Raw genomic sequence first — 27915 nt, 5'->3', positions numbered from 1 at the left:
GAAATTAATTGAACTGAACTGAATTTTGTCTCCAACATGCCTGGACGGGAAGAGGAATTTGTTTATCTCGTGTCCAGCTGGTTTATTTGTCTGTTGTCTGCTAAGCACCATTTCTCACTTCCGGCTCCACATCAGGAGTTTTCCCTTCGCAGCTTCGCCGTAACTTTTCCCGCTTTACAAAGTGTGACTGAAGTCTGGTGAAAGCGAGTTTTAAACTTTGATCTGCAGAGAAATGCCGCAGCATAAATAAATGTGTTTCCAGAGAGAATGAAAAGTCTGAGCTGCAAACCTGAATAAAATGTTTCTCACACTGAGATGCTGGAAACGTGACATGTGAGCAGCGGACAGTCTGGGGAACACACTTCCTCATAACACTGGCCCAGCATCAAACTGAAGAACTTTACTCCGCTGAGCGTGTCGCACCTTTGGAACTGAGATAATATTTAACAGCGACGCGCGCTCATAACTTAGTTCTCCGCGCGTGCAGAGCTGGACCGGTGAAGTTGTGTTAAACACTTCAGCTTCTGGGTTTTAAACAGAAATCATGGTCAGTGGTTCGTTCAGACTCACGCGTGGATGTTGGCGCGGGTGCGCCTCGCGCTGAGCCGCTTTCTGACTCTTTGTCCCTTCAATCCTGAACAGGTTTCCATCGCCAAGGTGGTCCTCGGGGTCTTTGGGGTTACGGTGGTCGTCATCTTGATAGTGGTGCCTACGGTTATATTTCTAAGGGGTGAGTTGTTTCTGAGCAGTTCACGTGTTGATGAGACGCGCTTCTTTACGCGCGCGTCATTACGCACAATCCCTCTACATTCCAGTTTAATTAAGTTCTTGTGAAAAGCGCGTTTAGCTCGTCATAAATGGCATTTTAGTCTAAGAGAAATTTAGATTTATCCTTTCAAACATCCCGTTAGAAGCATCTATTTTAAAGCAACAGTGTTTGGAACATTTCTCCGGTTTGTTTGTGTGTCTTCAACTTTTCAAATATGTTGTTTCAGAGAAGGAGGAGGCCAGCAGGAGAACTTTCACCTTGCAGGATGTCTTCAACAGTTCACTGAAACCAAAGTCCTACAACATGAGGTGGATCTCAGGTGGGAGATGTTAGATATGATGACACCGCCAGGTGTGTACTGGCCTGTGAAACTGTAAATGTGTAATCGCAGATATTTTTCATGTGTCATTTTTCTTTCTTCTGGTTACTAATTCACCAGACTGATCACCGCATTCAGGGTTTGTTCATTCACGCCCGGTGTCAGTGAGTCATGTCCACCATGTTGGTCTATTATAAATATAAAAAAATAGGAAAGGGAAAGTGGAAGAACTATTCAACTTAGTCACATGAATTAGTGTCAACAAACAAGCATTGTGATGGACAAGCAGGGGCGGCCTGATGCTTTATGGGGCCCTGAGCTGGAGTTGGTTTAGTGAGGATAGCAGGTAAATAGTAGCAGGAATAACTGGAAATGAGGAAAAAGTGGAAACATGGAAATAGTTTCTGTTGTGTGTTTGTTTCAATAACAATATTTTTCTCCTGAAAGCCAAGACTTGAGAGAACGATGAGATGAGAAAAGGTTTGGTCACTGTTGGTCTGTGTGTTATTTCTACAAAGTTCTGTTAGTAATAAATTCTGCTTTCTTCTTCTGGTCGGCTTTTATGCTGCTGTGATAATGATTAACAAAACACAGATGTTTATGTGAACAACCCCACAATAACAACGTAATTACCAATAAAAACAACTCGGTGGTCTTTACACTAAACGTAGTGGATACCAAACACATTAGAAAGAAATTGGTTGAAGATGGATTACAGGTGGTACCGGGCGCAGCCATCTTTAAATCTGGAATCTTGGGGCGTGCTGCAAGTGACGACTTTTTCGTTCAGAAAACAAATGGTCCCTCCGACATTTCCAGCAAAAATAAATTCAGAAAACAACTTGGAAGAAAACTGGAACAAACAATCATACGTCACCTAGCTCAGGGTTTATTTAATGGGTGGAAATGGGATAAAAGTTCCCCAACTGGGGAACCTCAGGGTTTAAAAGGTTAAAAATAAAGATCCATGAAAAGATTTAAAAGAGTATTAGCAGGGTAAACATTAGCTGTTAGCATTAGCCTTAAAAACAAAACATCACCTTACAAATACAAATACAAACAACTCCATTAATCCTGAAGTAAGTTGTTAGAGACTAATGCGCGTTATGAACAGATAAGTACAGATACATTATGGTTATGAACGGGTTTGAGAAGATAAATATGGCAGTTCTTATTTACAGTAAGTTTTCAAAGTTTTAAGTTTCCCTGCTGCTGAAGGGGGAGGAGTCATAAAGTCTGATAGCCTCAGGTAGGAAAGGCCTCTGGTGGCGATCTGTGGAGCTCCTCGCTGGTCTCAGTCTACGGCTGGAAGAGCTCTGATGGGACGTCAGTGGGGCTGCAGCGGTGAGAGACCACGTCCATGAGACTGAGGACTTCCTCTGCATCCTCCCCTCAGACTCATCTGCCACAGACTCCAGTTCAGGGAACTTACAAGGAACTTTTCTTCTTTTGTTTTTTATCTGTTAACCCACTGTTAGTTCACCATTTCTGTTTGCAGGAAGAAAAAAAAGTTCCTGGGACTCATTGTTAACTGAGGGGCTCCACTTATTACACTTTGTGTCCCAAAAGCACCTCATCAATCAGAGATATTGTCTAGATATGAAAGCCTCTCCAGAGAGGCTGTGCCGTCTTAACCAGCCAATAAAATCAACTCATCCAGCATTAAGTCATCATGAGTCATGCATTACTCAACATTTAAACATTTGTTGTCCACTCTTATTAGAGTATAAATGCTCAGTTTTTACTTTCCTGTGTTTTCTTTTGTGATTTTTCTCCACAGATCATGAATATCTGCATAAATCCAAGGGCTCTGTCTTCCTCTACGACGTGACCAGAGATGAAGTCACTGAATTCTTGAGCAGTGAGAAGTTTGTAAGTCACCCTCCTCGACTTCATCCATCAGGTTCTTATCTGTCTGCATGAAGCTGGTGATACTTCATGATTCCTGCACATGCATCCACACCTTTTTCTGCATCTATGTAACTCACACTTTCTCTTTTTCCGAAACACAGGATGAGATAGGAGCTCATGATTACCAGCTGTCGGCTGACCACAAGTATGTTGCATTCATGAGCAACTACAGCAAGGTACGCTGAAAATTTCCTCACATTAGGTGTAAAATGTGATCAGAGGTAGGAAGAAAAGTCAGAAATGATTCTCAACTTAGAGAAGCTTACTTCAAAATAAAAATAGTTAAACATAAATAAAAAAGTATTTGAAGAGACTACTGAGGTACCGAGTAATGTCTGACTTATTTCTGAGAAGTTATGTAAACAGACAATCATAATTAGTGATAGTTGCTAGCTAACGCTAATTAATTCCTTCATAGAAAATGTGTGGTGGTCTGATTAGCTTAAGCTAGCTAACACTCAACTCAACTTTATTTATAAAGCCCTTTAAAGCTACCACAGTTGAAACAAAGTGCTGTACATAAATGGACAAAGCAACAATAAAAATACAAGAATCAACAGGGAAATAAATAATATAATAAAATAACTGTTCATTGTTTATAATAAAATGTAATAAAATAATTGTTCATTCCTCTATAGAAAATATATGGTGCTCTGATTAGCTTATGCTAGCTAATGCTAATTCATTCATCTATAGAAAATATATGGTGGTCTGGTTAGCTTATGCAGCATTTAAAAGAAGGTTTCCAAACACCAAACGGGTCGATATCAATGGTTCTCAAATTTTTTAAGTCATGTAGCAGCTCTAAAGATTTCGGCCTCTGCAAATATCACCATCATGACTGACCTTAACTTTTTCATCGGTTAGCTCCAAATGAAAATGTCTTGGCAGCTATTATTTTAAGAGATTTACCAGCAAAACTGACATTTAAACTTTGTTACACAACTAAGCAAAGTCCTGATAAACGTGAAGGCTCCAAACTATTTTGGTCATTGTTGCAAATTTGTAAAGAACGGCTTCCTTAAAAAAAAACAAAAAGAAACAAATATAATTTTATTTGAATTATTTTATTCAAATGTTTGCTTCCTACTTCACTGAAAAGGTCACTACCATCAGTAACCAATTCACTGAGCCGGACCAGCTCAGCCTTACCAAACCAGCTACTGGTGCCTCACTCTGCTCCTTCCGCTCTCTAAATGAGGACCAAGTCTCTAAACTTCTAGTCAACTCAAAACCCACGACCTGTCCTCTTGATCCTGTTCCCTCTGACATCCTGCAGAGCATTTTACCTACAATCAAACCTGCAGTAACTCATATTATCACCTCCTCCCTTAAATCCGGTGTCTTTCCTTCTGCCTTCAAGCAAGCTCGGGTTCCCCCGCTGCTGAAGAAACCCACACTCAACCCAGCCCAGGCTGGAAACTACCGGCCGGTCTCATTGCTTCCATTCATGTCTAAATTACTAGAGCTTGCCGTCTTCTGTCAGGTCTCACAGTTCCTCCAAGACAACAACCTGTTAGATCCATATCAGTCTGGCTATAGACAAGGCCGCTCTACTGAAACTGCTCTCCTGTCAGTTACTGATTCCCTACGGGTTGCCAGATCCACTGGTCAATCCTCAGTCCTTATACTGCTGGACCTGTCTGCTGCCTTAGACACGCTCAACCATCATATACTGTTCTCCAAACTCTCGGAGCTTGGTATCTCAGGATCTGTCCTTCTCGTGGTTTATGTTCTACCTCACAGGAAGAGCCTTCAGAGTATCTTGGTGAGGGGGCGTGTCCAGATCACATGGGCTGACAACAGGGGTACCTCAGGGCTCGGTGCTCGGCCCTCTTCTCTTTTCACTATACACCTCCTCACTCGGTGCATCATTTAGCTCTCATGGTTTCTCCTACCACTGCTATGCAGATGACACTCAGCTTTTCCTTTCTTTCCCACCTGACGACACAACGTCTCAATGTGAATATCAGCATGTTTCTGATATCTCCGTATGGATGAAGGATCGCCACCTTCAGCTAAATCTCATTGTCTTTCCAGCCAATCCTTCCTTACCGCCACAGATAAGCGTGCAGCTTGACTCCATCACGCTTGTATCTACGTCTTCTACCAGGAATCTTGGTGTCATGGTAGACAACCAGCTGACCTTTAAGGACCATGTTGCCTCGGTTACTCGGTCTTGCCGATTTGCTCTCTACAACATCAGGAGGATCAGACCCTACATGACTGAACACACGGTCCAGCTCCTGGTCCAGGCTCTGGTCATTTCACGCTTTGACTACTGCAACTCCTTACTGGCTGGCCTGCCTGCATGCTCAGTTAAACCTCTGCAGATGATCCAGAACGCAGCAGCACGTCTGGTCTTCAACCAGCCCAAAAGAGCTCATGTCACTCCGCTGCTAATCGCTCTCCACTGGCTTCCAGTTGCAGCGCATCAGATTCAAAGCTCTGCTTCTGGCTTACAAAACAATAACCCAAACGGCTCCAGTCTACCTCCACTCCTTAATCCAGAGCTACACTCCCTCTCCACAGTTACGCTCTGCCAGTGAAAGACGCCTAGTGCTCCCACCACAAGGTGGCGCCACATCAGTAGCTAGACTCTTCTCCTCTGTTGTTCCCCGGTGGTGGAACCATCTACCAAACTGGAGAAAAGCGTCTGGTAAATGACTGTAGAATAAAACTGTACAATTTATTTTTATTTGAATTATTTATTTATATACTTATTTCATTTACAACTATTAATGTATTTACTTTTAAAATATTTATTTTATTCATATTATTTAATACATAATTTTTATTTATGCATTGCCTTTTAGATGCTTTCTTCATTTTGTTTGATTTAAATATTATATGATATTTTTGATTTATCTGTATTTACTATTTTTTTATTATTTATTCAAATTTTTTATTATTTTAATTTTATATTTCCTTTCATTTTTCTGGATTTTAATTATTTATTTATTATTCATTGTAAGAGTTTTATTTTATATATAACTGCAGTTAATTTTATTTTTTCTTTTTATTATTTCTTTCCTTATTTTTTTTACTGTATTCATTTTGTTTCTATAATATTTTAAATGAATTTAGGTGTTCAGGATTAATACATTTAGCTTGCTCTTTTTATATCAAATTTTTGAAAAGCATGGTGTCATACCCGCGCTAGAATCCTTCATGTTTAATCAGATAATACCTGCCTCTGAATCTGATGCATATTAAAAGCTGCTGAGTGATCACACAGAAACCTGATTTATCTGTTTTCCCTCAGCTGTGGAGACATTCATTCACAGCCTCATATTCACTGTATGACCAGACGTTGGAGTGAGTATACCAACAATATTTTACACTTTTCATCTGACTGAAGTTGTATGTTTATGCTTGTGTGATAATGCAGGAAATTCCACTCATGCTGTTTAAAGTGCAGAAATTTCAGGGAGTAAAATTCACTCCAGGTGCACGAATCTTTTTCAGCACGTTTATCAGTCCTTCTGACATTCCTGATGAAGTCCAGTACTTCTCCTGGGCCCCCGAGGGGAGCAAACTGGTAAGCCCAGTGGAAGATAGATTACCAAACACAGCCCTTCACAAACACTTTATCTCCTGTTTTCCAGGATTTTTGTCCCTTTTCTTTCAACGTGTGTGTTTGTATTTCTAGGCCTTTGTATGGGGGAATAATGTGTATATAAAAACCAGCCCACAAGCGCCTTCACAGCAGGTTACTTCTAGTGGAGACACCAATCAGATCTTTAATGGGATCCCTGACTGGGTGTATGAAGGTAAGAGGAATATGTAGTTTGAAATTCATTCAGATTCAGAAAATTTAATTAAATTATTTTTTAAGAGAAACAACCTCCTACTCAGTGTCTGACCTGAGACCTGGTCAGAGCGATTTTTTTTTGTCCTGGCATCATGATCACTGCCAGATGCAGGTTGGCTGATTCAACCTACCTATAAATACTAATATAGTACTACCTCATATTTATATATATATATATATATATATATATATATATATATATATATATATATATATAAAAATGTATATATATATATATATATACATTTATATGTATATATGTGTGTGTGTGTGTGTGTATATACAGAGGCACTAATCAATCATAGCAGCACAGGAACAATGGTACCAGGGCAATCGAGGCCCAGGTCTACCACACCAGGCAGGACTCCAGGTGCAGGCTGGCCCTGAAACCATCCAGCACCTCACAGCAGGGTGTAAGATACTGGCAGACAAAGAATATATGGAGGTGTGTGCATGTGTTTCTGTGTGTGGTTGGGGCGGGGTTAAGTGCACTTGTGGGGGGGGGGGGGGGGGGGGGGGGTCCTGGGCGGGCCTGGGGGTGGTGGGCCGTGGGTCTGCCGCTGTCCCCATCCTCTCATTCCCCTTTAGGGCTGTGGGATGGTGGGTACTTTCTAGGGTTGGTGACGGCTCACTGGCTGTGGTCCCTGAATGCCGCGGTCGGCCCAGCGACCAGATACTAACTCACAGGAAAAATAAAAAGAAGAATTATCTCTTAGTATATAAACCCACTGGACAACTCAGTGACTGTCAGCAAGCAGAGGATGAGGAAGAGGAGTGATCAGAGATGAAGAGTGGTGAGTGAGATCGTGCAAATGCGACCACGCCTCTACGGGTCAGAGTCAGACCAGGGCAGCCCAGAGACCCGGGCCCTCAGCAGCAGCCCCGGAGCACCAACCCAAGCTACCCCACCACGAAGACGACTCCAGCCGCACACCCTGGGAACCCTAGACTTGAGGAGGACCGAGGTGATTGACAAGAAAGGAGACATGAATCTAGGACAGAATCTACACCCCCGGTCTGTGGATTCACCTGTTCTCACTGCGGCAGACAGTGTGGATCACGGACTGGACTCTGCAGCCATAGCAGAGGCAGGACTGACGTCATTTGACACGACGGACAACCTAGAGATGTGGTTCAGCATTGTTTGCTGAAATCTGCAAGGCCTTCCCTGACAGAAACGTCCAGATGGGAGCAGATGTCGCTCTAAATGATCAGATCTTTACATGAACAAAGGACATTTCTCAGATTTGATCTCACATTTTCATCAATCTGAGCTTTGGTCCAGAGAAGACGGAAGAAGCTGGTTCTGGATCCTGCTCACATCTGGCTTCTTTTCTGCAAGATGGAGCATTTGTGGGTTTCAGGGTGAACTGTGTTCACAGACAGTGGTTTCTGGAAGTTTCCTGAGTCCATGCAGTGGTTTCCAGTAGAGAATCATGTCTGTTTTTAATGCAGATCATCACCAGCATCTAATATGGAGTTTTTGTAAACGATGAAATATTCAAAGTTTTCACAACTTAATTATTAATTTTATTTATTTTATTATTTGGAAATTTCTCCACAATGTCACAGTATTTTTCAGATTATTGAACCTCTGTCCAGCTTTACTTCTGAGAGACTCTGCCTCTCTAAGGTGCTCTTTTAACACCTAATGTTACTGACCTTTTGGAAATGAACATAAAGAGTTTCAGCACGTTCCTCGATCTGGTTGTGTTTAGTACCACTTACTCTTCCAGCATTTTGGTGCCCTGTTCCAACAAATTCAAGATGAGTGAATATTTTTCGTGAAATTGTCAAATGTTTTGCTCATATCAGATTTTCTCCGTTTTATGGTAAAACAATGCAGGTGTGACAGCATGTTTTCAGAAATTAGTTTAACCTTTTGGTTCTTTCACCCCTTCAGAGGAGATGTTTTCATCCAATCAGGGCCTCTGGTGGTCACCTGGAGGGAAGTACGTGGCCTACGCTGAGTTCAATGACACTGAGGTGCACAATATAGAGTACACCTGGTATGGCGAGCACCAGTACCCCAGCACTGTGTTCATTCCTTATCCTAAGGTGGGACATCCAGACATGAACTCTCATTTTTCAGATGTATTTGGAAAAATCTGTTGTGTCTTTCCGTGTTTTTTATTTCTTATTTTTCCTTGTTGCAGGCAGGTACTCCCAACCCGGTAGTGAAGCTCTTTGTTGTGGACACTGAAAACACAACAAAAGTGACGGAAGTTGTTGTTCCAGCCTCATTCAGCTCAGTGTAAATTAATAATTTTATTAAATTTTCACCTCTAATAAAACCTGAGACAAACGGGGGTTTTACTGAATAATTCTTTTTATATTAATTCATTTATTCCTCGCAGTGAGCACTACCTGGCAACCGTTACCTGGGTGACCGACAATCAGCTGGCTGTCCAATGGCTAAAGCGAGTACAAAACCACCTCATTCTCCAGATCTACAACTTCAGTGGATCTGCTTGGGAGCCTGCTGAGGTGAATCCTGACGTTATTAAATACTTTTATATTCGTTGCTTTAACCCTCTGACGTTAACAGACGCGTCCAGATCACGTCTGATTTAAGGCGACGAAGCAGCAAGACGCAGCATCACGGAGTCTCAGGTGCAGCTTCTGTCCACAGTCCAGACTTCAAACTAGAAACCAGCTTTGAAAATAGAATAGAACTTTACTGTCATTGCAACAAAATGTGTTGATAAACCAGTAAAACCAGTCGTGATTAAAAAAAATTTACAACATAGTTCTCCGTGTAGAGTTTCGTCACGTTTGGTGCAGAAGAAGCTGTAAAAAGAGACGATTTGTAAGCAAGAAGAAAAGCCTCAAAACCCCAAACACCTCCTTTCCTATTGGTGGAAAAAGTTATAGGAGGGAACGAAATCCACCAAAAGCAGGTTGAAGCGCCTCCTGGTGGACGGGAGGACCAACACACCCTGGACACGTCCAACCTGTGATGTCCTCTGTCTTCCAGTGGACAGATTTAGTAAACATCTCCTCGGTTACTCCGTCCTGACCCACACATGGACTAATCTGTCCAGATACAACTTTCTGACAACGTAGATGTTTCAGGACAAACTGGAAAAGATATAAAACATGAACTGAAGCAAACGCTGTCATTTAAATAAAACATAAAATATTCTACTCTATTCTACTCTACTCTATTCTATTCTATTCTATTCTATTCTATTCTACAGTCATTTAGCAGACACTTTTATCCAAAGCGACTTACATCTGAGAGTAAGAACAACACAAGCAAGAATTCAAACAGGAAGGGCGTCATCATTTAGTGGTAGTCAGACTGCTGGGAGTCCAGGTGGACCCAGGTGGACCAGGTGGACCCAGGTGGACCCAGGTGGACCCAGGTGGACCAGGTGGACCCAGGTGGACCCAGGTGGAACAGGTGGACCCAGGTGGACCAGGTGGGACCAGGTGGACCCAGGTGGACCAGGTGGACCCAGGTGGACCCAGGTGGACCCAGGAGAGGCAGCGCTTTTTCTCTCTCTATAATCGTCCTTTGTTTAAACATCACGATTTCCTTACACAGTAACATGTTGGGCATAAGTGGTAATTTTGTGGTGACGCTTCATTTGCTTCCAGCCGTGCTGCCTAACAGCAGCTTTGTTATTCAGACTTTCCCTCATCTGATGGAAAAAGTTATTTTTAATGTAATTCTGTGTCATAATGAGTTTGTGTTTTATGGGCTGATAAGGCCTTCACGTCATCATCAAACGTGGCTTCATGCAGCTATAAATACACATGCTTTATCTTTTTACAGCATCTGGAGATAAAAAGCAGCGGCTGGGTTGGACGGGTATGTTCAGTGTGTAATTTCTCTTTTGTTAAGTTTACAAATCCATCAAATGATGTCCATGTTATTGTCCCCGGCTTCCTGATAGGACATCTCCGGTTGCATTAGATTACACAGATTTAATCTCACTGTCTGAACTGAACTAATCTAATTGTTCTTCTTAGTTCTCTCCACCAAAACCAGTATTTGCTGCGGATAAAAACAGCTACTACCTCCTTATGAGCGACAGCAACAAGTACAAGCACATCCATCGTGTGGTTCAAGTGGGTCAAACTAAAATTTCCTTCATGAACGATTCATCCAGCATCACTCAGTTTGCTCTGCCTCTTTCATCCAGGGAGTGGCCACGGCCATCACCTCGGGGAGCTGGGAAGTCATTGACATCCTGAAAGTCACTGCAGACAGCGTGTGAGTTACCGTCTGCAGAGGTTCCCAAACCCTAAACCCCAAACCAAACCCCTTTACTTCTTCATCCACAATCATAATGTCAAATGTGTGTTGTTGATTCACCATTACCGGTCCAGTACGATGTGCCTGCACTCGTACTCGGTATTTATAAAAGTGGTGGACTACTGAACTCGATACCAACGAGAAAGACTTAGGACTGTCCAAATCAATGCATCAGTGGAAATAACGGGTTCTGCTAGAGGTGTTTTCTTCCTGGTAAAAGGGAGTTTTCCTCTCCACGGTCGCCTTTCGATGCAGTCTGTTGGTTTTCCTTAACTACACTAATATTTACTATGAACTGGCTCGAACTGGTTTGTCCGTAAAGCTCTGAGATGATGTTGTAAAGCTGGTGCCATACAAATAGAGCTGAAATAAATTGTAATGGATCAAGCTGTGACATTAACACGTTTTTGTTTAATTAGTTATTACTGATGCTGTTTTAAAAATCAGAATTTGGCATTATCACAGGGAAAGGGGCATGTAGGTGTCACAGCTGTTAACAGAATCCATCAAAACCACTTTATCCTCCTTATTTGTGGGTATCCTGACCCTTTCTATGCCGTACACTTAGAGGATACTGCAGAGTGACCCGTTAGTTCAGAGAAATAACCCACAGGCCTACCATAACCCACTGAGTAGCCTACCATAACCCACAGAGTAACCCACCATAACCCACAGAGTAGTCTACCATAACCCACTGAGTAGCCTACCATAACCCACAGAGTAACCCACCATAACCCACAGAGTAGCCTACCATAACCCACTGAGTAGCCTACCATAACCCACTGAGTAGCCTACCATAACCCGCTGAGTAACCCACCATAACCCACAGAGTAACCCACCATAACCAGCTGAGTAGCCTACCATAACCCACAGAGTAACCCACCATAACCCACAGAGTAGCCTACCATAACCCACTGAGTAGCCTACCATAACCCACTGAGTAACCCACCATAACCCACAGAGTAACCCACCATAACCCGCTGAGTAGCCTACCATAACCCACTAGGTGAACCTGTAAATTCTTTTACCCGTTACATTAGTCCTACTTAACGGAGACCAGTCTTGATCACAATGAAGAATGAAAGAATCATAAACATTATAACTGTCTCAGAATCAATAATCACCAGAAAATAATCTGCAAATTAGACTCTCATTTCTAACAACATCCGAGTAGGAAATCTCTCCCCAGCTCTGATTTCTGGGATAAATCTGTAAAAATACCTCGTCCACAGTGTAAAACTGAAGCCTCGTCTTCTTCTCCACAGTTATTATTCAAGCAATGAAAAGGACGGCAAGCCAGGAGGAAGGAATGTTTACCGGTAAGGATCTAGTTCACTGCTCTTTGTAGGCAAAATGTCCTCAGCCAAGGTGGAGGTCATGTATGTAGACGGATTTATGGGGTGATCCGGACCACCGTCTGGATCCAGGAATTTGGAGAGACAGGAATTTAGAGCTTCTAAAAACTGATTTCTCACGAGTGTGTTTTTGTGTTTTCAGGTGGAAAAACGGAGCAACGACGTGTCTAACTTGTTCTTTTCATGATCACTGTGAATATAACTCGGCTTATTTCAGCCACGCTGCGTCCTACTACCTCCTCAGCTGCAGTGGTCAGTTCTAACTTTCCTTTTTCTGACTGCTGCACAGCATTTGTCCCTTTGTGGCTTCCTTAGTCAAGTTTCTAGAAATAATACTGTTGTCGTTTTCACTCCAGGTCCTGGCATTCCTTTCTATTCTCTCACGGACGCCAGGGACAATAAACGTAAGCCGGGATGTTTGAAAATGACGCTGATAAGTTGTAATCAGGCAGAAAACGTGTTTTTATCGTCTTTGTAGAGATCAAAGTTTTGGAGGAGAACTCTGCATTTAGACATGAGATATCTGAAATTTCAATGCCCACCATGCGTCAAGAAACCATCAAACTCGGCAAATACAGTAAGTAAATTCAACTTTATCGAGTATATTCTTTCATTTCAGTGTAGTTAAGTACACGACTCATCTACAAGGTATAAAACCTGAGATGCTGTTACAAACTGAACTAGAAGCAGATTAGAATAAGATTTTATTTTAAATTCATCTTTAATTCAATGTCTCAGAAAAGGGCGGGAAAAGGCAGGCGGCATTTAAACGAAACAGCCGGAGGAACATGTTGCCGCTAATCAGGTTAACTGGTCAACGGGTCAGAAGCTGCCTTTCCGTTACAGTTTTTAACAAAATAAAAGCCAGACTTCTTAAACTTTGACAAAGTTCAGTTGAGATTTGCAGGTGTTTCCACTGAATGGTGTTTAGCGCGTTAGCCGTTATTCTCATTAAATCTCCGCTTCGAGGAGGAAGGAAGGAGGTTTCGAATCTTTTGTAAAACTCTGCATTTCGCTGTTTTTTTGCTATGAAGGATGGCAGTTGTATTTTTTGTAGTTATTATTTGTAAAAAGATTTCCGTCTCCTCCTGGGTCTGCTCGTACCACGCCATCCTTACTTAAAATGAACTGGTCACATGACCCCGTATGTCACGCCGGGGACTTGTAAATGCCAAAAAAGTGTTTCCATGAAACTTTGACGATTTACTTTTATATCAACACGTCTGTAAAACTGCTTAACGAGAGCAGAAAAACCTTTTAGCCATTCTTGAGAGGTTTTTCAGAGTTTCCATTACCGGTTTTCTATTACCATATTTAGGTTTTGTTCTGTTCTACGGGAAATAGAAACACATCTAGTAACATGATCGAGTGTAAAAAGAGCAACGAACTTCGTTTTCTCGAGTTAATGAAATAAATGATCCAGGTATTAGGAGAGAAAGCCCTCGCTGTCTCAAGATAACGAGAAAATTGACTCGTTATAACGATTAAAAAAAGAGTAACAGCAGAAACGGCCGCTCGGCTTCTGTATCTTAGAGTACCTCCCAACTATTTTATTTTTATGTTTAAAAAAAGGAAAGAACCTAGAGAATTTGAGAAAATCAGTATTTTTAGGAAACGTAAGCCGGAACTTAATTCAGCCATTTTTTACCAACTGATTCAGTTAATTTAAGATTTAATTAAAAATGTGAAATATCGCCCTTCCAACATGTTTTCCATTTCGTTCTATTTTATTTGGTTTATGAGATTTGTAAATTTAGCTTTTAGTGAGAGCTGTTTTTTTGTGATTTGTGTGTGTGTGTGTGTGTGTGTATTATGGGGTAAAAATTCCTTGAGATGACTGTCGTGAACAGGCGCTGTATAAATAAATTATTTCATTTGTTAATATGAGGCAGTGATTTGATGATTAATTTGTTCATAGGCAGCCTTTTTTCTTTTATTTGTTCCTCGGCTGCAGCTGCTGCGTTTATTTCCCACAGATATGAATAATCCTGAAAGCAGCTCCTCTTTTTTACTAACTAATGTGCATTCATGTAAACAACCAGCTGCTTAGTGACATCTCAGCTGTCAGGGTCAGTTAAACCGGATCACCTAAACATCCTGGACCTGCTGGGGTTTGTAACGCTGTCCGTTACTCGCAGGTGGAAATAAATGTAATAAGCTGTAAAAAAGACTGATTTAATGCTGATGGATGGCAGAGAGGCTGAACTTTTAAATGAAACACCTGCTGGCTGGTGTGTGTTTGACCCTGAAGTCTTTCAGAAATGATCTGAAAGCCATTTCATGACTCAGCAAACGGAAAATCTGTGTCATACGTGCAGGATTCAAAACAAGGCTGTAACTAAGAAATGATGAAAGTCTGAAGATGATTCATCATTTATTCATATAAATCATACAAATGTTCATTATAATAAATTCATTAAACAAATTTATAGAATATATTTATGATATATTTATATAATATTTTTTATAATGTATTAAATTATTTATCTTGAAATAATAAATAGTTTCAGTAAAGTTTTTCTTAATTTTCTAATTTCCCTATATTTAATTTTATTTTAGTTCAGTGTTTTTACTGTATCTATTTATTTTTATTAACACAGTATTTATTATTACATCACATTATTCTTTTTTGTGTGTTGTTTTCTGCCTGTATTTATTTATTTTGTTTTTATATAACGACATATTATTTTAGGCATTAAGGAGTAATCCATGTCGTTTTATTAACAGACCTGTGGTATCAGATGTTTTTGCCTCCAGGATTTGATGAATCCAAAAAGTATCCTGTACTGATCGATGTGTAAGAAGTCATTTTAATTTTATTCAGATTTCATTCAACAAGCGAAACGTTTCTTCATGTCACTGAATTTGTTCCGTCCTCCAGATATGCAGGTCCCTGCAGCCAGAAAGTGGACTTCAGATACCGGGTGAGCTGGTCCACTTACCTGGCCAGCACTGAGGACATCATCGTCGCAAGCTTTGACGGCAGAGGAAGCGGTTACCAGGGCGACGAGCTAATGCATGAAATCTACAAACGTCTGGGAACCTATGAGGTGGAAGATCAGATAACAGCAGCCAGGTAAGACGAGCAGTTTGGACAAGTCAGTCTGTCTCAAACAAATAAATCTTTCCCTGGAAAAGTTGACGGAACTGGATTTGACTTGTTTCTGCAGCTGAAATGTCCCAAATTACATCCTGGTTGTGATTAAATGGAAAGTGATGAGTCAGAGATAACTGATTTCCTGATCTGTAATAAAATGTTTGTCCTTTTTCTTGTAGGGAATTCATCAAAATGGGTTTCATTGACAAAGACAGGGTTGCTATTTGGGGATGGGTAAGTAGGAAAGACTTGATAAAAGTCAATAAGCACATAAGTGAATAGATACGGTAAAGATCTAGTTCAAAGGTCAAGAAATGGCTGTAAAGACATGTTAATGTTTGACAAGCTCTTCGTCCTCCTCAGTCTTACGGGGGCTACGTCACCTCCATGGTCCTCGGTTCTGGCAGCGGCGTCTTCAAATGTGGGATGGCTGTCGCTCCGGTGTCCAAATGGGAATTTTATGGTATCATCTTTTAACTCAATGAGCCCGTTTACATGTACACCATTAATCTGATCTTTACCGGATCTTTAAGTCATGGTGTAGACGGCATAATCTGAATATTTTGTTTGAGGAGGACAGCTTTTCATAGGGAGCAGACAGAATGTGTGATGACAGATATTTTCTATATAATTTTATTGCAAATCCAAGATTAATTTATCAGAACATGCAAATATCTGTTCATCCTATACCAGCATTTATATAACTAAACTTTCAGGAAAGGTAGGAACTACTTCTTCTTCCGCCTGTAGGCGTGTTTAACAAAAAGACGCAGCGTCGCGTCGCAGCAGCGGTTCGTCCACTGTTCATTAATCAGTCCGACACACGGTGATGAGCGGAGATATTTCAGCTCCACAAACAGCAACGATGCAGTTTGATGTGTGAAGACAACAAACTTCATCAAACATCAGAGCATCTACCAGAACACAAAAGCAGAGGTGATGAGGCCAAATAAAGAGGAGGAGGAGGTGCAGCTAGGGAGGAGACAGACTGTCAGGTACTACCAGGTACTATCAGATACTACCGGGTACTATCAGATACTACCGGGTACTACCAGGTACTATCAGATACTACCGGGTGCTACCAGGTACTATCAGATACTACCAGGTACTATCAGATACTACCGGGTACTACCAGGTACTATCAGATACTACCGGGTGCTACCAGGTACTATCAGATACTACCGGGTGCTACCAGGTACTATCAGATACTACCAGGTACTATCAGATACTACCGGGTACTATCTGGTACTATCAGGTACTATCAGAGGGATAAAATGTGTAGCAGGTGGATCCTGTAGGTGTAGAAATGTTACTGGTTTTGGGGAAGTGGTTTACGTTGCTGCTGCTAGATTAAAGTTTTTGTGTTGATGTTTAAACATCTGGAGTTCCCACAATCTTCAAATTAAGGCTTCCTGTTTAGTTCAGTAATAAATATCAGTATATCAATAAGTTATGCCCACAGAGACCGAGGACAGGGCCGTCGCTAGACATAGGGCTCTACAGGGGCCCATGCCCCCATAAAGACCTGCTGTGTTTATGAAATGAGCAGCATTTTGGTTCATTCTTCCATTTGCTAACCCAGCTGTTACTGCTGCTTACATACGACGGCTGCAGTAAATGGAACAATAGATAATAATAATAATAATAATAATAATAATAATATGGTTGTAAGTTTACTTAAAAATCCAGCATAATAAAAGTCTCATAGTCAGACTTTACTCATATGTATTTTTACAGAAAGACATTATTATAAGTGATTGTTGGAAATTTGCTCCAACAAACGTTTAAAAAAAATTATGTTGAAATTTATTTTACAATAAATGTCACTGAGTCATGTTTGCTGCTGTCTGACTGATAATTAAGGCCCTGAAAAAGGCCAAAATCCAGTCCGACAAGGCACACACGTTATTTAATTATTATACTTATAATAATTATAATTATTATTATTGTGAAATTCTCTCTGATCTTGTCTTTTTATCCCTTCTTTTTTGTAGTTAAGTTGGTTCCTGTTTTATTTTGAAGTTTCTGTTGGTACTTTGAAGATGTATTTATATATCTTTTTAAATATTTTGTTACTCCTGAGTGCTATATTTTATGATTAAGGAGTCTTATGTCTTGCTACCGTGTATGCAACAGAATTTTGGTTGATTCCACCAAATCTCACTCCAAGGATTATTGATTATTGATTATTTACTGTCAGGAAATACTAACGTGACAGCTGTAACAGTGACTATGTGTTACAATTACTGCCTGACCTTTTGTGACCAATATAAAATACAACTCTATAAAAGAGAACATATTTTTGACATTTGACAAAAGCATATCTGGTTTTATTTGGGTTCATATATGATTTATGCCATGATATATTTCATGGCAAAGAAAATATTGGCATAAAGAAAATGTAATTTAACATTAAAGGGCATCAGAGGGCTGAATAAATAATGTTTAGCTAACTTCATTCATATATAAGGCACACACCTTATATATATTTTTATACATTTATAGATTGACTTTTTAAGATTATATATTTGAATTTCCCAGTTATTTAAAGCTTTGTTGCATGTTTATGGAAATTCTTCTGTTGTAAAGTTAAACATACACTACCGTTCAAAAGTTTGGGGTCACTTTGCCATGGGATTCAACAGGGAAGTGACCCCAGACTTTTGAACGGTAGTGTATGTGAACAAAATATTATGAAACAGTAAAAACTTTTCCCTGTAATTCACATTTTTGTTGGTTTAAGCATTAATGAACCAAAAAGGAAGTTCATTTATACAATATGTCTTTTTTAAAAATCGTCCGATTAATCGGTAATTGGATGTTTTTTCTGCCAAATATTGGAATCGGTATCGGCCTGAAAAGATCCGTATCGATTGGGCCCTAGTGTAAAGTTTGGTAAAAACTGGCTCTGCAGTTTGGCAGAAACACGCCGGCTCTTTCCAGCTTTAACCCTTTAAGCTCGAGGGTTTTTGGAGGTGTGGTTTGCCTGAACAGACCTACCCAAATTAAATCAACAATGAGTATGTAATTTTTAGGTCTCAATGGATAGGTAAGACCCTATGGAATATAAATCCAGTGTCAGAACATTGTGAGTGTTAATATGCCTGTTCAAATTGTCATAAACCATAGGCAAAAAAAATATCCTCTGCAAATCTTTTTTGTTTTGTTGTACACAGATGAAAACATCATGACAGAAATCATTCTGTGCATAAAGATACATAAAGATTCAGCAACTCCTTGACTACAACTGTACAAAGTTTCATGAGAATAGAACAAAGCTCGTAGCTTTTATGCAGGTTTTAGTGTGGATAGTACCAGGCGGACTTTCTATTTGGCCACTTGGATACACAAACAGTGCCAAATTGTGCTGTGTCTGTATTTCCTCCAGAACTTCCAACACGGTGTATTTGGTTCTTTGTAATTTCTTGGACATGTTCATGGCTTTTATCCTTCGTTCTAAATGGATAAAAATTTATAATGAAGCAAAGAAATGAACGCTGTTCGATATTCGCTCTTTCCGGTGCGCCCACGTACGTAACTGCAGCAAAATGGCAATGATGCTCCTTTGTTTACACGCAAGTATTTATACCTGACAGATAAAGTCTCGTTCAAGTGTAAGATATCGTCAGAAAGCTTGTAAGATGTAGAATTCGACCAAACTTTATTTACACTGCCAAGACCCACAAGAAAATGGCTGTGAATGGGAGCATATGACATGTTAGCGCATGACTCAGTTTCACCATTATGGATTACTACGCTGTGAGTTTTGGTCGAAGAACAATGTGGACAGACTGAAAATGACCACAAAAAGGTAAGGAAATAAAATATGTGGCTGTTTGTGAGAATAGCTTTGGGATTTGGTGTATTTGGTGATAAACATGCTGTCTGATAAGGCAAGCTGTGCGAAGGTTAGCTTTGTGTTTGTTTTGAGACTGACGTGAGGTGCTTGGTGAATATCTTTTTATGCTTGGTATCATATGAAAGTTCAGCTTTTCTAGTTTCATTTGATACCCAATATGTTTGGGTGGAGTGAACGGATCACGCGTTGTGTTGAATTTTGTTTCGGGTGTTACTGGTTATGGTGGAGCTCTTGTTTGTTGTATACGTGTTTTAAAGTTATTAAACAAATTCTTTGTTGACTAAATGCACTTGAAGAGTTGATTTAGTGGCATTAGGTATTCTTCTTTAAGACATATTATAAATAAAATATCCTTACATCACTAAAGTAACTTTTTCACACACATAAACTACCTGTTGGACCCACCGTGGGTCCGTCGGGCTTCACAGGTTAAGAAGACGTTGCTGTTAGAGGAGTTTTTTCTCTCCTCAGGATGCCAGCTTTCTTGGTGATGTCTGCCTTCGGTTTTGTTAAATGTTCCTTCAGGTGGACGTTGGATCCTTTCAGATTTTTCCTGGTTTCAATAGAGCCACTTTGTGTTTTCTATTATTTTTACTGTTTATCGTTATTGAAGTTTTTATTCGAACACACATAAACCTCCAATCAAACTCGAACACAAATACTGACACCATAACAAAGTATCCAGCATACCACCATATATATATATAAAGGCCTCCTGTAGATCGACATTTCCTTATTTTCCTCTTGAAACCACCAAAACATACATTAATCAATGTCACCTCTACAATTTTTCATATATACACATACACCCTGTTCACAAAAAGAAACGTTCTCAGGTCCTCTTAAAATGTTTCTCTTCATTGTTAATTCTGGCCAACATGCATTCATATGATGCAACTTCTGACATCAATTCCATCCATTTTTTAACATCTGGGGCGGTTGTACTCTTCCATACTCTTAAAATTGTTCTAGCAGCTGTGATTATCCCAACTTTTAGAGCCCCTCGGTCATATTTAGATATGTTTGGCATTTCTGTGTGGTCCCCTAATAAACACAGTCTTGGTGATACAGGTACTGTCACACCCAGCCATGTACTCATACGTTCCAGTATTTTCTCCCAAAATGGGTACACTAGCTTACATCCCCAGATCACATGTATGAATGTCCCTGTTTCACTCTGACATTTCCAACATAGGTTATTTCCTATTAAGCCCATTCTATGTAATTTTGAGGGGGTGAAATAGAATCTATGAGTTTCTTATACTGAATAAATTTCCCCTTTGCCTCTCTCATGTAACCAGTCCTCCTCACTCAGATCACACCCTAGGTCTTTCTGCCAGATGATCCTCAAATTGTTACACATATTTTCTCGTATACCATTAAATATTCTGTAAAATATGGCTGCTCTGTGTGTTATACTGGGTAGGTCCAGAACTTCCATCAATGTATTCTTACTGTGACAAAATTTACCCTTTGTGATACTGTCTCTTATTTGTAAGTATTTCCAAAAATTACCTTTATATTCCAGAGCATATTTTTGCATGATATCAGCAAAGGACATGAACACTCCACCTACATTCAAGTCGCTCAGTTTACGTATCCCCCTTACAAGCCATTGTCTCCAGTAGACAGGTTTCTTCCCAATACGCATGGCTGGATTGTGCCATAAAGAGGCATAAGGTTGTCTTAAGTGTGAGATATTATATATCTTATGAATTTCTCTCCAAACTGTTTTGGAGTAAGACAGCACTGGATTTGAAAAATAATTATGTCCAGGAGTTGTTACACCATGTGAGAGAACTTCCAGAGGTTCAAACGGGCTAGTCAGTTCTCTTTCAATTTGATCCAACTCAGCTCTTGGTCTAACCCCTTCCAATGTTTTATTAATCTAGACATTTCAAATGACAGATTATATAATCTTACATTAGGTAGACCCATACCTCCTATTTCCTTCGGTGCCCACATCTTTTTAATATTAATCCTTGGTCTTTTTTTTATCCCATAAAAAGTCTTTAACAGTTTTATCATAATGTTTAAATAATTGTGGTGCTATATTGACTGGTAACATCATGGAGACATAATTGAATTGTGGTGCAACCACCATTTTAATTATATTAATTTTCCCCCATAATGTTAGCTTCAATTTTCCCCACTTATCCAGGTTCATTTTAATTTTCTGGAGGCGTGGTTCCATATTTGAGATCATTATGTCAGCCAGATTTGGATTTAGTTGAATACCTAGATATTTCATACCAGAAGATAGGAACTTGAAGCATTTTTACTGTTTATCTAAAACAGACAGGAAGTAGGAAGCAGGCCATTGATGGGTTGTCTGGAGGAAAAGAGATTTACATTTTTTCTTGTCTGTTTTTATCATCTTTGTGTTTGAAGATGACTTTTGGGGATGGAAGGCTTCTCTGATCTGGGACATGTATTCTCTCATTTGGAAGCTCAGTTTGTTAAGCCGGAGACCGGGTACCTGAGGTGATGCTGGACCTTTGCTTTCGTAGAAAAGCTGGAGTAAGAAACCTTGTAAAACGCCTCCAAATTGAAGGCTGCCCTGGTCTGGATTTCATTCGAGCAGCTTCTGGATCTGATTCTTCAGTCCCAGTTTCTGGAAGTTCCTGTATTACCTCAAGTTTGGGTTTCATTTTAAAGTAATCAATTTTTTTCATATATTTGAGTCGACGTCTCGTCATCTGTTCTTTAGTAAAGATATTTTTACACATCTCCAGTGGTTCTAAGACCAACTCTGTGCTGTTTTCCTCCACTAATTCTAAGTCCTGTTCCCGACCTGGTTCTCCAGTTTTTGAAGACATATCACCTGAACCAAACAGGTTCTCAGGATGGATTTTCTTCCCTTCCTGGGATCTTGCAGGGTGATTGCTTTCCACAGTACGCTCCAGCCTGTCGGTACACCTCTCTGGTTCTGGTCTCTTGGGGATTACCCCGACTTGGCTGATCTTTGCTGTCTCGTGTGTCTTAGAAAACACTTCTGTTCTGGCATTTCCAGGAGTAGAAATGAGCGTCTTGGAGACATCCGTGCTGGTGGGAGACTGCAGGACCTGTGGACTATCAATCACCTCCTGCTTCTCTGTTAATATACTGGTAAATTTGCATATGGAGGCAGCTTGTTCTTCAACTTTTCTCGTTAATTTCTCCAGTGTTTCGAGGATGGAAGCATTTTGTGACGGGTCCATATTCTGTTCATGGGACATGTTGGTGGGTCGACCCATTTGTCCCTGGCTTGCGGTGATCTGGTCCTCCAGGACTTGTCTGGCCTGCTGAGCTTCCCGTAACATTTTTTCCAGCTGTACATTTTTTTCTTTGTGACGGTGGCACTCGACCTGAGCTTTCACTCGTCTTTCTTTCTCACAAGAGAGAAACAAATCCTTTACCTTCAACATGTATTTAAGAGATTCCACTTGATTCATCAGAAAATTATTCTGTTGTAATAAAAGAGCATTGCTGTTCTCCTTATCGGTTAGGATTTGGGCAGGATCCCGCTCCATCTGGTCCTTCATATACCTGAAAACTGCATCAATTGGGTTGATGGTGGATTCTTCCTTAATTTCCCGGCTGAAAACAGTTCTCTCAGGCTCGTCTTTCATCACTGCTGCGTTGCTGAACAAGTTTTCTTGTTTCATTCTTACTGGTCTGTTTCAGAGCTGCTTCAAACTTCTCTGCAAAGATTTTACATTAACCCAGATTTACATCAAGAACTGGTATTTGTTTCTGGGAATGACATCATTCTGATATCATCAAAGGACATGTGACAAGCTCCTCCCCCACACACATAAATAAAATGTTCTAGAATCACCATAGCAACAAGTTGCACAGCTGTCCCCCCTCTTTTTTTTTTTTCTTTTGTTATTATCTGTTTCCTAGCAACAGATTCTCTGATATTCCAGCACTGTGCAACAAGCTGTGTCCCAATTCAGGGTCAGCACACTTCGAAGTGCGGATTCGTCGGCTACATACGTCATCATGTTGCGCCAAGCACTGCCCCAATTCACAGAATTCGAAGGATCTCTGAATCCACCCTTCAAATCCGCACTTTGTTTGGCCTCAAACGAAGGCTCCTGGTGATGCATCCTTCTTGGCCTCTTTTCTCTCAAAATTCATTGCACACAAGTTTACATTTAAAGTTTCAATAAAGTTTTGTTAAAATAAAGAAAGGTACTTTTTTTTCCAACTACACTTTAGATGATACACAACTTTATGTCTCTGTGACCAGACGACTGCAGCCCAGCAGACTAGTTTTTACCATCAACAGAATTAAAAGTTTAGTCTCCCAGAAAGATCAAGAGAAACTCATCCATGCATTCATCTCCAGTAGGCTGGATTACTGTAATGGTCTTTTAACAGGACTTCCTATAAAGGGCATTAAACATCTGCAGCTCATCCAAAACGCTGCTGCTAGAGTTTTAACCAGGACTAAGAGATCTGAACACATCACACCAGTTTTTAAACCTTTACACTGGTTTCCAGTTTATACTGGTTTCTAGTTTATACTAGTTTCCAGTTTATACTGGTTTCCAGTCAGTCACAGAATAGATTTAAACCCTTCTGATGGTTTACATCCCAGAATGGTTTAGGCTCAGAATACATCTGTGATATGTTCAGAGAATATAAACCTAGCAGAGCTCTTAGGTCCAAAGACTCTGGTCAACTAGTCCAGACCAGAGTCCAGACTAAACATGGAGAAGCAGCATTTAGCTGTTATGCTGCAAACAAGTGGAACAAACTGCCAGTAGAGATTAAACTTTCCCCAAATGTAGACATTTTTAAATCCAGGTTAAAAACATTTCTTTTCTCATGCGCCTATGCATGAAATCTGCACGTTAACTTTTTTTAACTTATCTTGCTTTTAATCATTTTAATGTAATTTATTATTTTATTGTGATTATGTGTTGATGCCTTTTACTATTCTAAATATCTGTAATGCCTTTGTTTTATGTAAAGCACTTTGAATTGTCCTGTACATGAAATGTGCTGTACAAATAAACTGCCTTGCCTTTAGTGGAAATGTTACAAAACCAAGTAGGGCCTAAATTAAAAACATGTTTGTTAAATGGTGACATTAAAATTCGGTAATATTTGATATTCGTGGATTTTTAAGGGGTTAATGAAGCATGTACCAAGTGGAAAACCGCCTCAGACCGTGTTTTTGTTTGGTTTTTTTTTAACCATGGGTTTTACTGGTCGGTGTTCAACGTCCACTGAAGTGTCCTATGTTGCTATGGGAAATTCTTCTTGGCTAGGTAGGCTGTCACACTTCACGAACGTTAAGCAGACTTGAAGTGTGTAGACCACGGATGACACTCTGTAGCCTACATAGAACAGAGAAATGTGCAGACCCTGAATTGGGACATTCCATAAGACAGTAGACAGTAGTAGGCTCCCACATTAGCAGCTAATGCTAAGAACGCAGGCTCCCACATTAGCAACTAATGCTAAGGCCGTAGGCTCCCACATTAGCAGCTAACAGTAGGAACGTTGGCTCCCATATTAGCAACTAATGCTAAGAACGTAAGCTCCCACATTAGCAGCTTATGCTAAGATTATGAGCTCCACCATGTTCAACAAGGTCCAGATATTTTGAAACTAACAGGAAGTGATGTCACCACAAAATAGTAAGTGAAGATAACGATCTTTTGAACATCGTATTTTAGAAGTGCACATAGACGCGTCACATCAAATTATTACAGTAATCTGATTACTGCCAGATATCTAATTTTGGTTGCCATGTAAACGGACCTGGTGTTTTACATTCTATACCAGTCCATCTTAAGAACATTGCACTGAATTATCAGTAATTCTCGGTTCATTCCAGATTCGATCTACACGGAGCGCTACATGATGCAGCCGTCGGAGAATCCCGATGCCTATGCTGTAAGGTTGACGCTCAGGAATTATCAGATATTTCTTCATTAGAGTTCCGTTGCTTAAACATAAATGTAATTGTGTGCAGAATACGACAGTGATGGCCCGGGCCAAGAACTTCCACTCAGTGCAGTATCTCCTGGTTCATGGAACAGCTGATGGTGAGTTATGTACAAATTTTAACTTTACTGTCGTCAGATCAAACTTTCCCACGTTAAACTATGTCTGCTTTTCTAGACAACGTTCATTTCCAGCAGGCGGCCGAGATCTCAGAAGCTTTGGTGAAGGAGCAGGTGGACTTTGAAGCCATGGTGAGTCACCTGGACGAGCCGTAGGTTGAATGAAAGCAGGGATGCGTAATAGTTTCTAATATTCAGTGGTCAACTTAAAATTTCCATGTAGTAAAAACTGCACTCGTGTTTGTTGCCAATTTCAAAATCCCACAAATTCACACAATTTTGTATTAAGTACTAATTACAATTCTCAATTTTTATCTTAGTGCACTCCCTAAAACTTCTTACAGAATCTACAGCAATTAATGATGCGTTCACACAAACATGGATCAAGAGTCACCTTACCTGCTTGTATAAAGTCACCGGAGGGTTCAGTAACATGAAACTGTAATCTATCATTAAAAACTGGGTTTCTATTGGTATTTAAGCACTTTAACAAAAACAAACTCATGTTTTTTCCTTAGAACGAAGCATTTCTCTCTACATACATGGCAGCTGCCACCATTTTTACTACGGTGTCTCTGAGTGGACAAACAACTCTGTGTGTGAAGTGAAAACCCTCTAAGCCTGGCGTAAGAACACTGGTTCTCGAGGGCGGCCATCCTGCAGGTTTTGGATGTTTGCTGCTGCATCAATCGGATTAATGGGTCAACATGTTTGGTCATTTAACCCCTAAAATCCTTTGATTTTGGCCTAAAAAGCCAGATCAAGTTTTAAAAGGAGGACATTGGTTCAGCAGCAACAACTGACCTGATGACTTACGAGCACGGTAGAAGGAGTTTACCTGCCTTATTAAGGTATACACACCACATGTGTGATTTTACAGTTATATTTTATCCTGACCTATTGTATTAACACACTGGACCTCAAATCATGCAGAATACCCATAATAGAAGATTTTATAAAACCATCAGTTCTCACCAGAAGATGGTTTGTTCCAGTCCAGAAACCAGTTCCCGTCCACTAGAAGACAGAGGACATCGCAGGCTGGACATGTCCAGGGTGCGTTAGGCCTCCTGTCCACCAGGAGGCAGCACTTCAACCTGATTTTGGTCCCTCCCACAACTTCTTGCGTCATGTTGTCACAGAATGTTCTGATTGGTCGATGTAGTGCATTTTCCACCAATAGGAAAGAGTGGTAGGGGATTTTTATGGTTTTTTTCTTGCTTGTAAACACTTTCCTTAGAATCTGTGGACAAAAGCTGGACTGGAGACCTCGTGGCTGCGTGTTGATGCGACGTCGTCTTAGATCAGATATACAACTGCAGCTTGGCTACTTTTGTCCATGTTGTCTTCTCTATCTGTCCTGGTCCACGATTGTGGTCGTCATGGAGATCCCACAGATCCATGTTATGTCATTGTCACGTACCCATAAATAATTGTCCACGTGTTTGCGTCCATCACCAGAAACAAATTTAACTGCTTTACAACATTAACTCAAGAGAGTAATGTTATATAAGTTTTTCTAATAGATGTTTGTTAATGTAATTTCACATATGGTAAATTAAAAATACTTCTGATCTTCTTTCAGTGGTACACGGACAAGGATCACGGGCTCGATGGCTCGGCCAATCAGCACGTCTACACCCACATGAGCCACTTCCTGCAGAGGTGCTTTGCATAAAGTTCACCAGTTTTTCTTTTATGTAAACAAAAGATTGTTGTTAGTCTAAATATCCTCATTTTGGGTGAAGAGCTTAATGAAAACAAGCCAAAATATCACGTTGGTGCCTGTAAAATTGTATCAGAAAAAATTAGGAAATTGTAACTGAAATGTTTTAACAAAATCTACATTAAAATAGCATTTAGTTTATCTAGTTTGAAAATTTCATGTTTAAATATGTCTTAACCTGAGGAAAAATGTATGTATGGACACGTAAAAGATGAAAACATATGTGACAAAAATTACATTTTTTAAAAATTAAAATGTTTACTGTTTGCTGTATACATGTTTATTATGTCATCAGTAATTAAATAATACAAACTTTTCAGTCTGTACTGTATTAATTTCATTATAAGATACTTTTAATATTTAAATTAAATTAAATTAAACATAAAAATGTGATGTTTAATGAAAAGGACGACCCGGTACTAGAAGGCGGTCCCGATGAAGAAGACGACCTGGTACTAGAAGGCGGTCCCGATGAAGAAGACGACCTGGTACTAGAAGGCGGTCCCGATGAAGAGGACGACCCGGTGCTAGAAGGTGGTCCCGATGAAGAAGACGACCCGGTACTAGAAGGTGGTCCCGATGAAGAGGACGACCCGGTACTAGAAGGTGGTCCCGATGAAGAGGACGACCCGGTACTAGAAGGTGGTCCCGATGAAGAGGACGACCCGGTACTAGAAGGCGGTCCCGATGAAGAGGACGACCCGGTGCTAGAAGGTGGTCCCGATGAAGAAGACGA

General features: G+C 40.2%; 1 protein-coding gene across 1 annotated transcript; it reads left to right on the top strand.

Annotated features, from left to right (window-relative positions):
- The first annotated feature begins 5 nt into the window (after positions 1-5).
- On the top strand, positions 6-27495 carry LOC121635413 (dipeptidyl peptidase 4-like). Its single transcript, XM_041978539.1, has 26 exons — positions 6-547; positions 643-730; positions 996-1088; positions 2869-2960; positions 3101-3175; positions 6265-6317; positions 6468-6540; positions 6652-6772; positions 8717-8871; positions 8970-9067; positions 9171-9300; positions 10595-10630; positions 10792-10890; positions 10965-11035; positions 12343-12396; positions 12575-12684; positions 12789-12836; positions 12911-13009; positions 15160-15229; positions 15314-15508; positions 15709-15763; positions 15893-15992; positions 25225-25283; positions 25363-25435; positions 25512-25585; positions 27039-27495. Exons 1-26 carry the CDS (start codon positions 545-547, stop codon positions 27129-27131), a joined length of 2217 nt encoding a protein of 738 aa, XP_041834473.1. The 5' UTR covers positions 6-544; the 3' UTR covers positions 27132-27495.
- The last annotated feature ends 420 nt before the right edge of the window (positions 27496-27915 follow it).

The sequence above is a fragment of the Melanotaenia boesemani genome, chromosome 24, assembly GCF_017639745.1.
Source record: "Melanotaenia boesemani isolate fMelBoe1 chromosome 24, fMelBoe1.pri, whole genome shotgun sequence".
In the NCBI taxonomy this organism is placed as follows: Eukaryota; Metazoa; Chordata; class Actinopteri; order Atheriniformes; family Melanotaeniidae; genus Melanotaenia; species Melanotaenia boesemani.
Note: the sequence above shows the minus strand (reverse complement) of the source record. Positions and strands in the feature narration are given on the sequence as shown.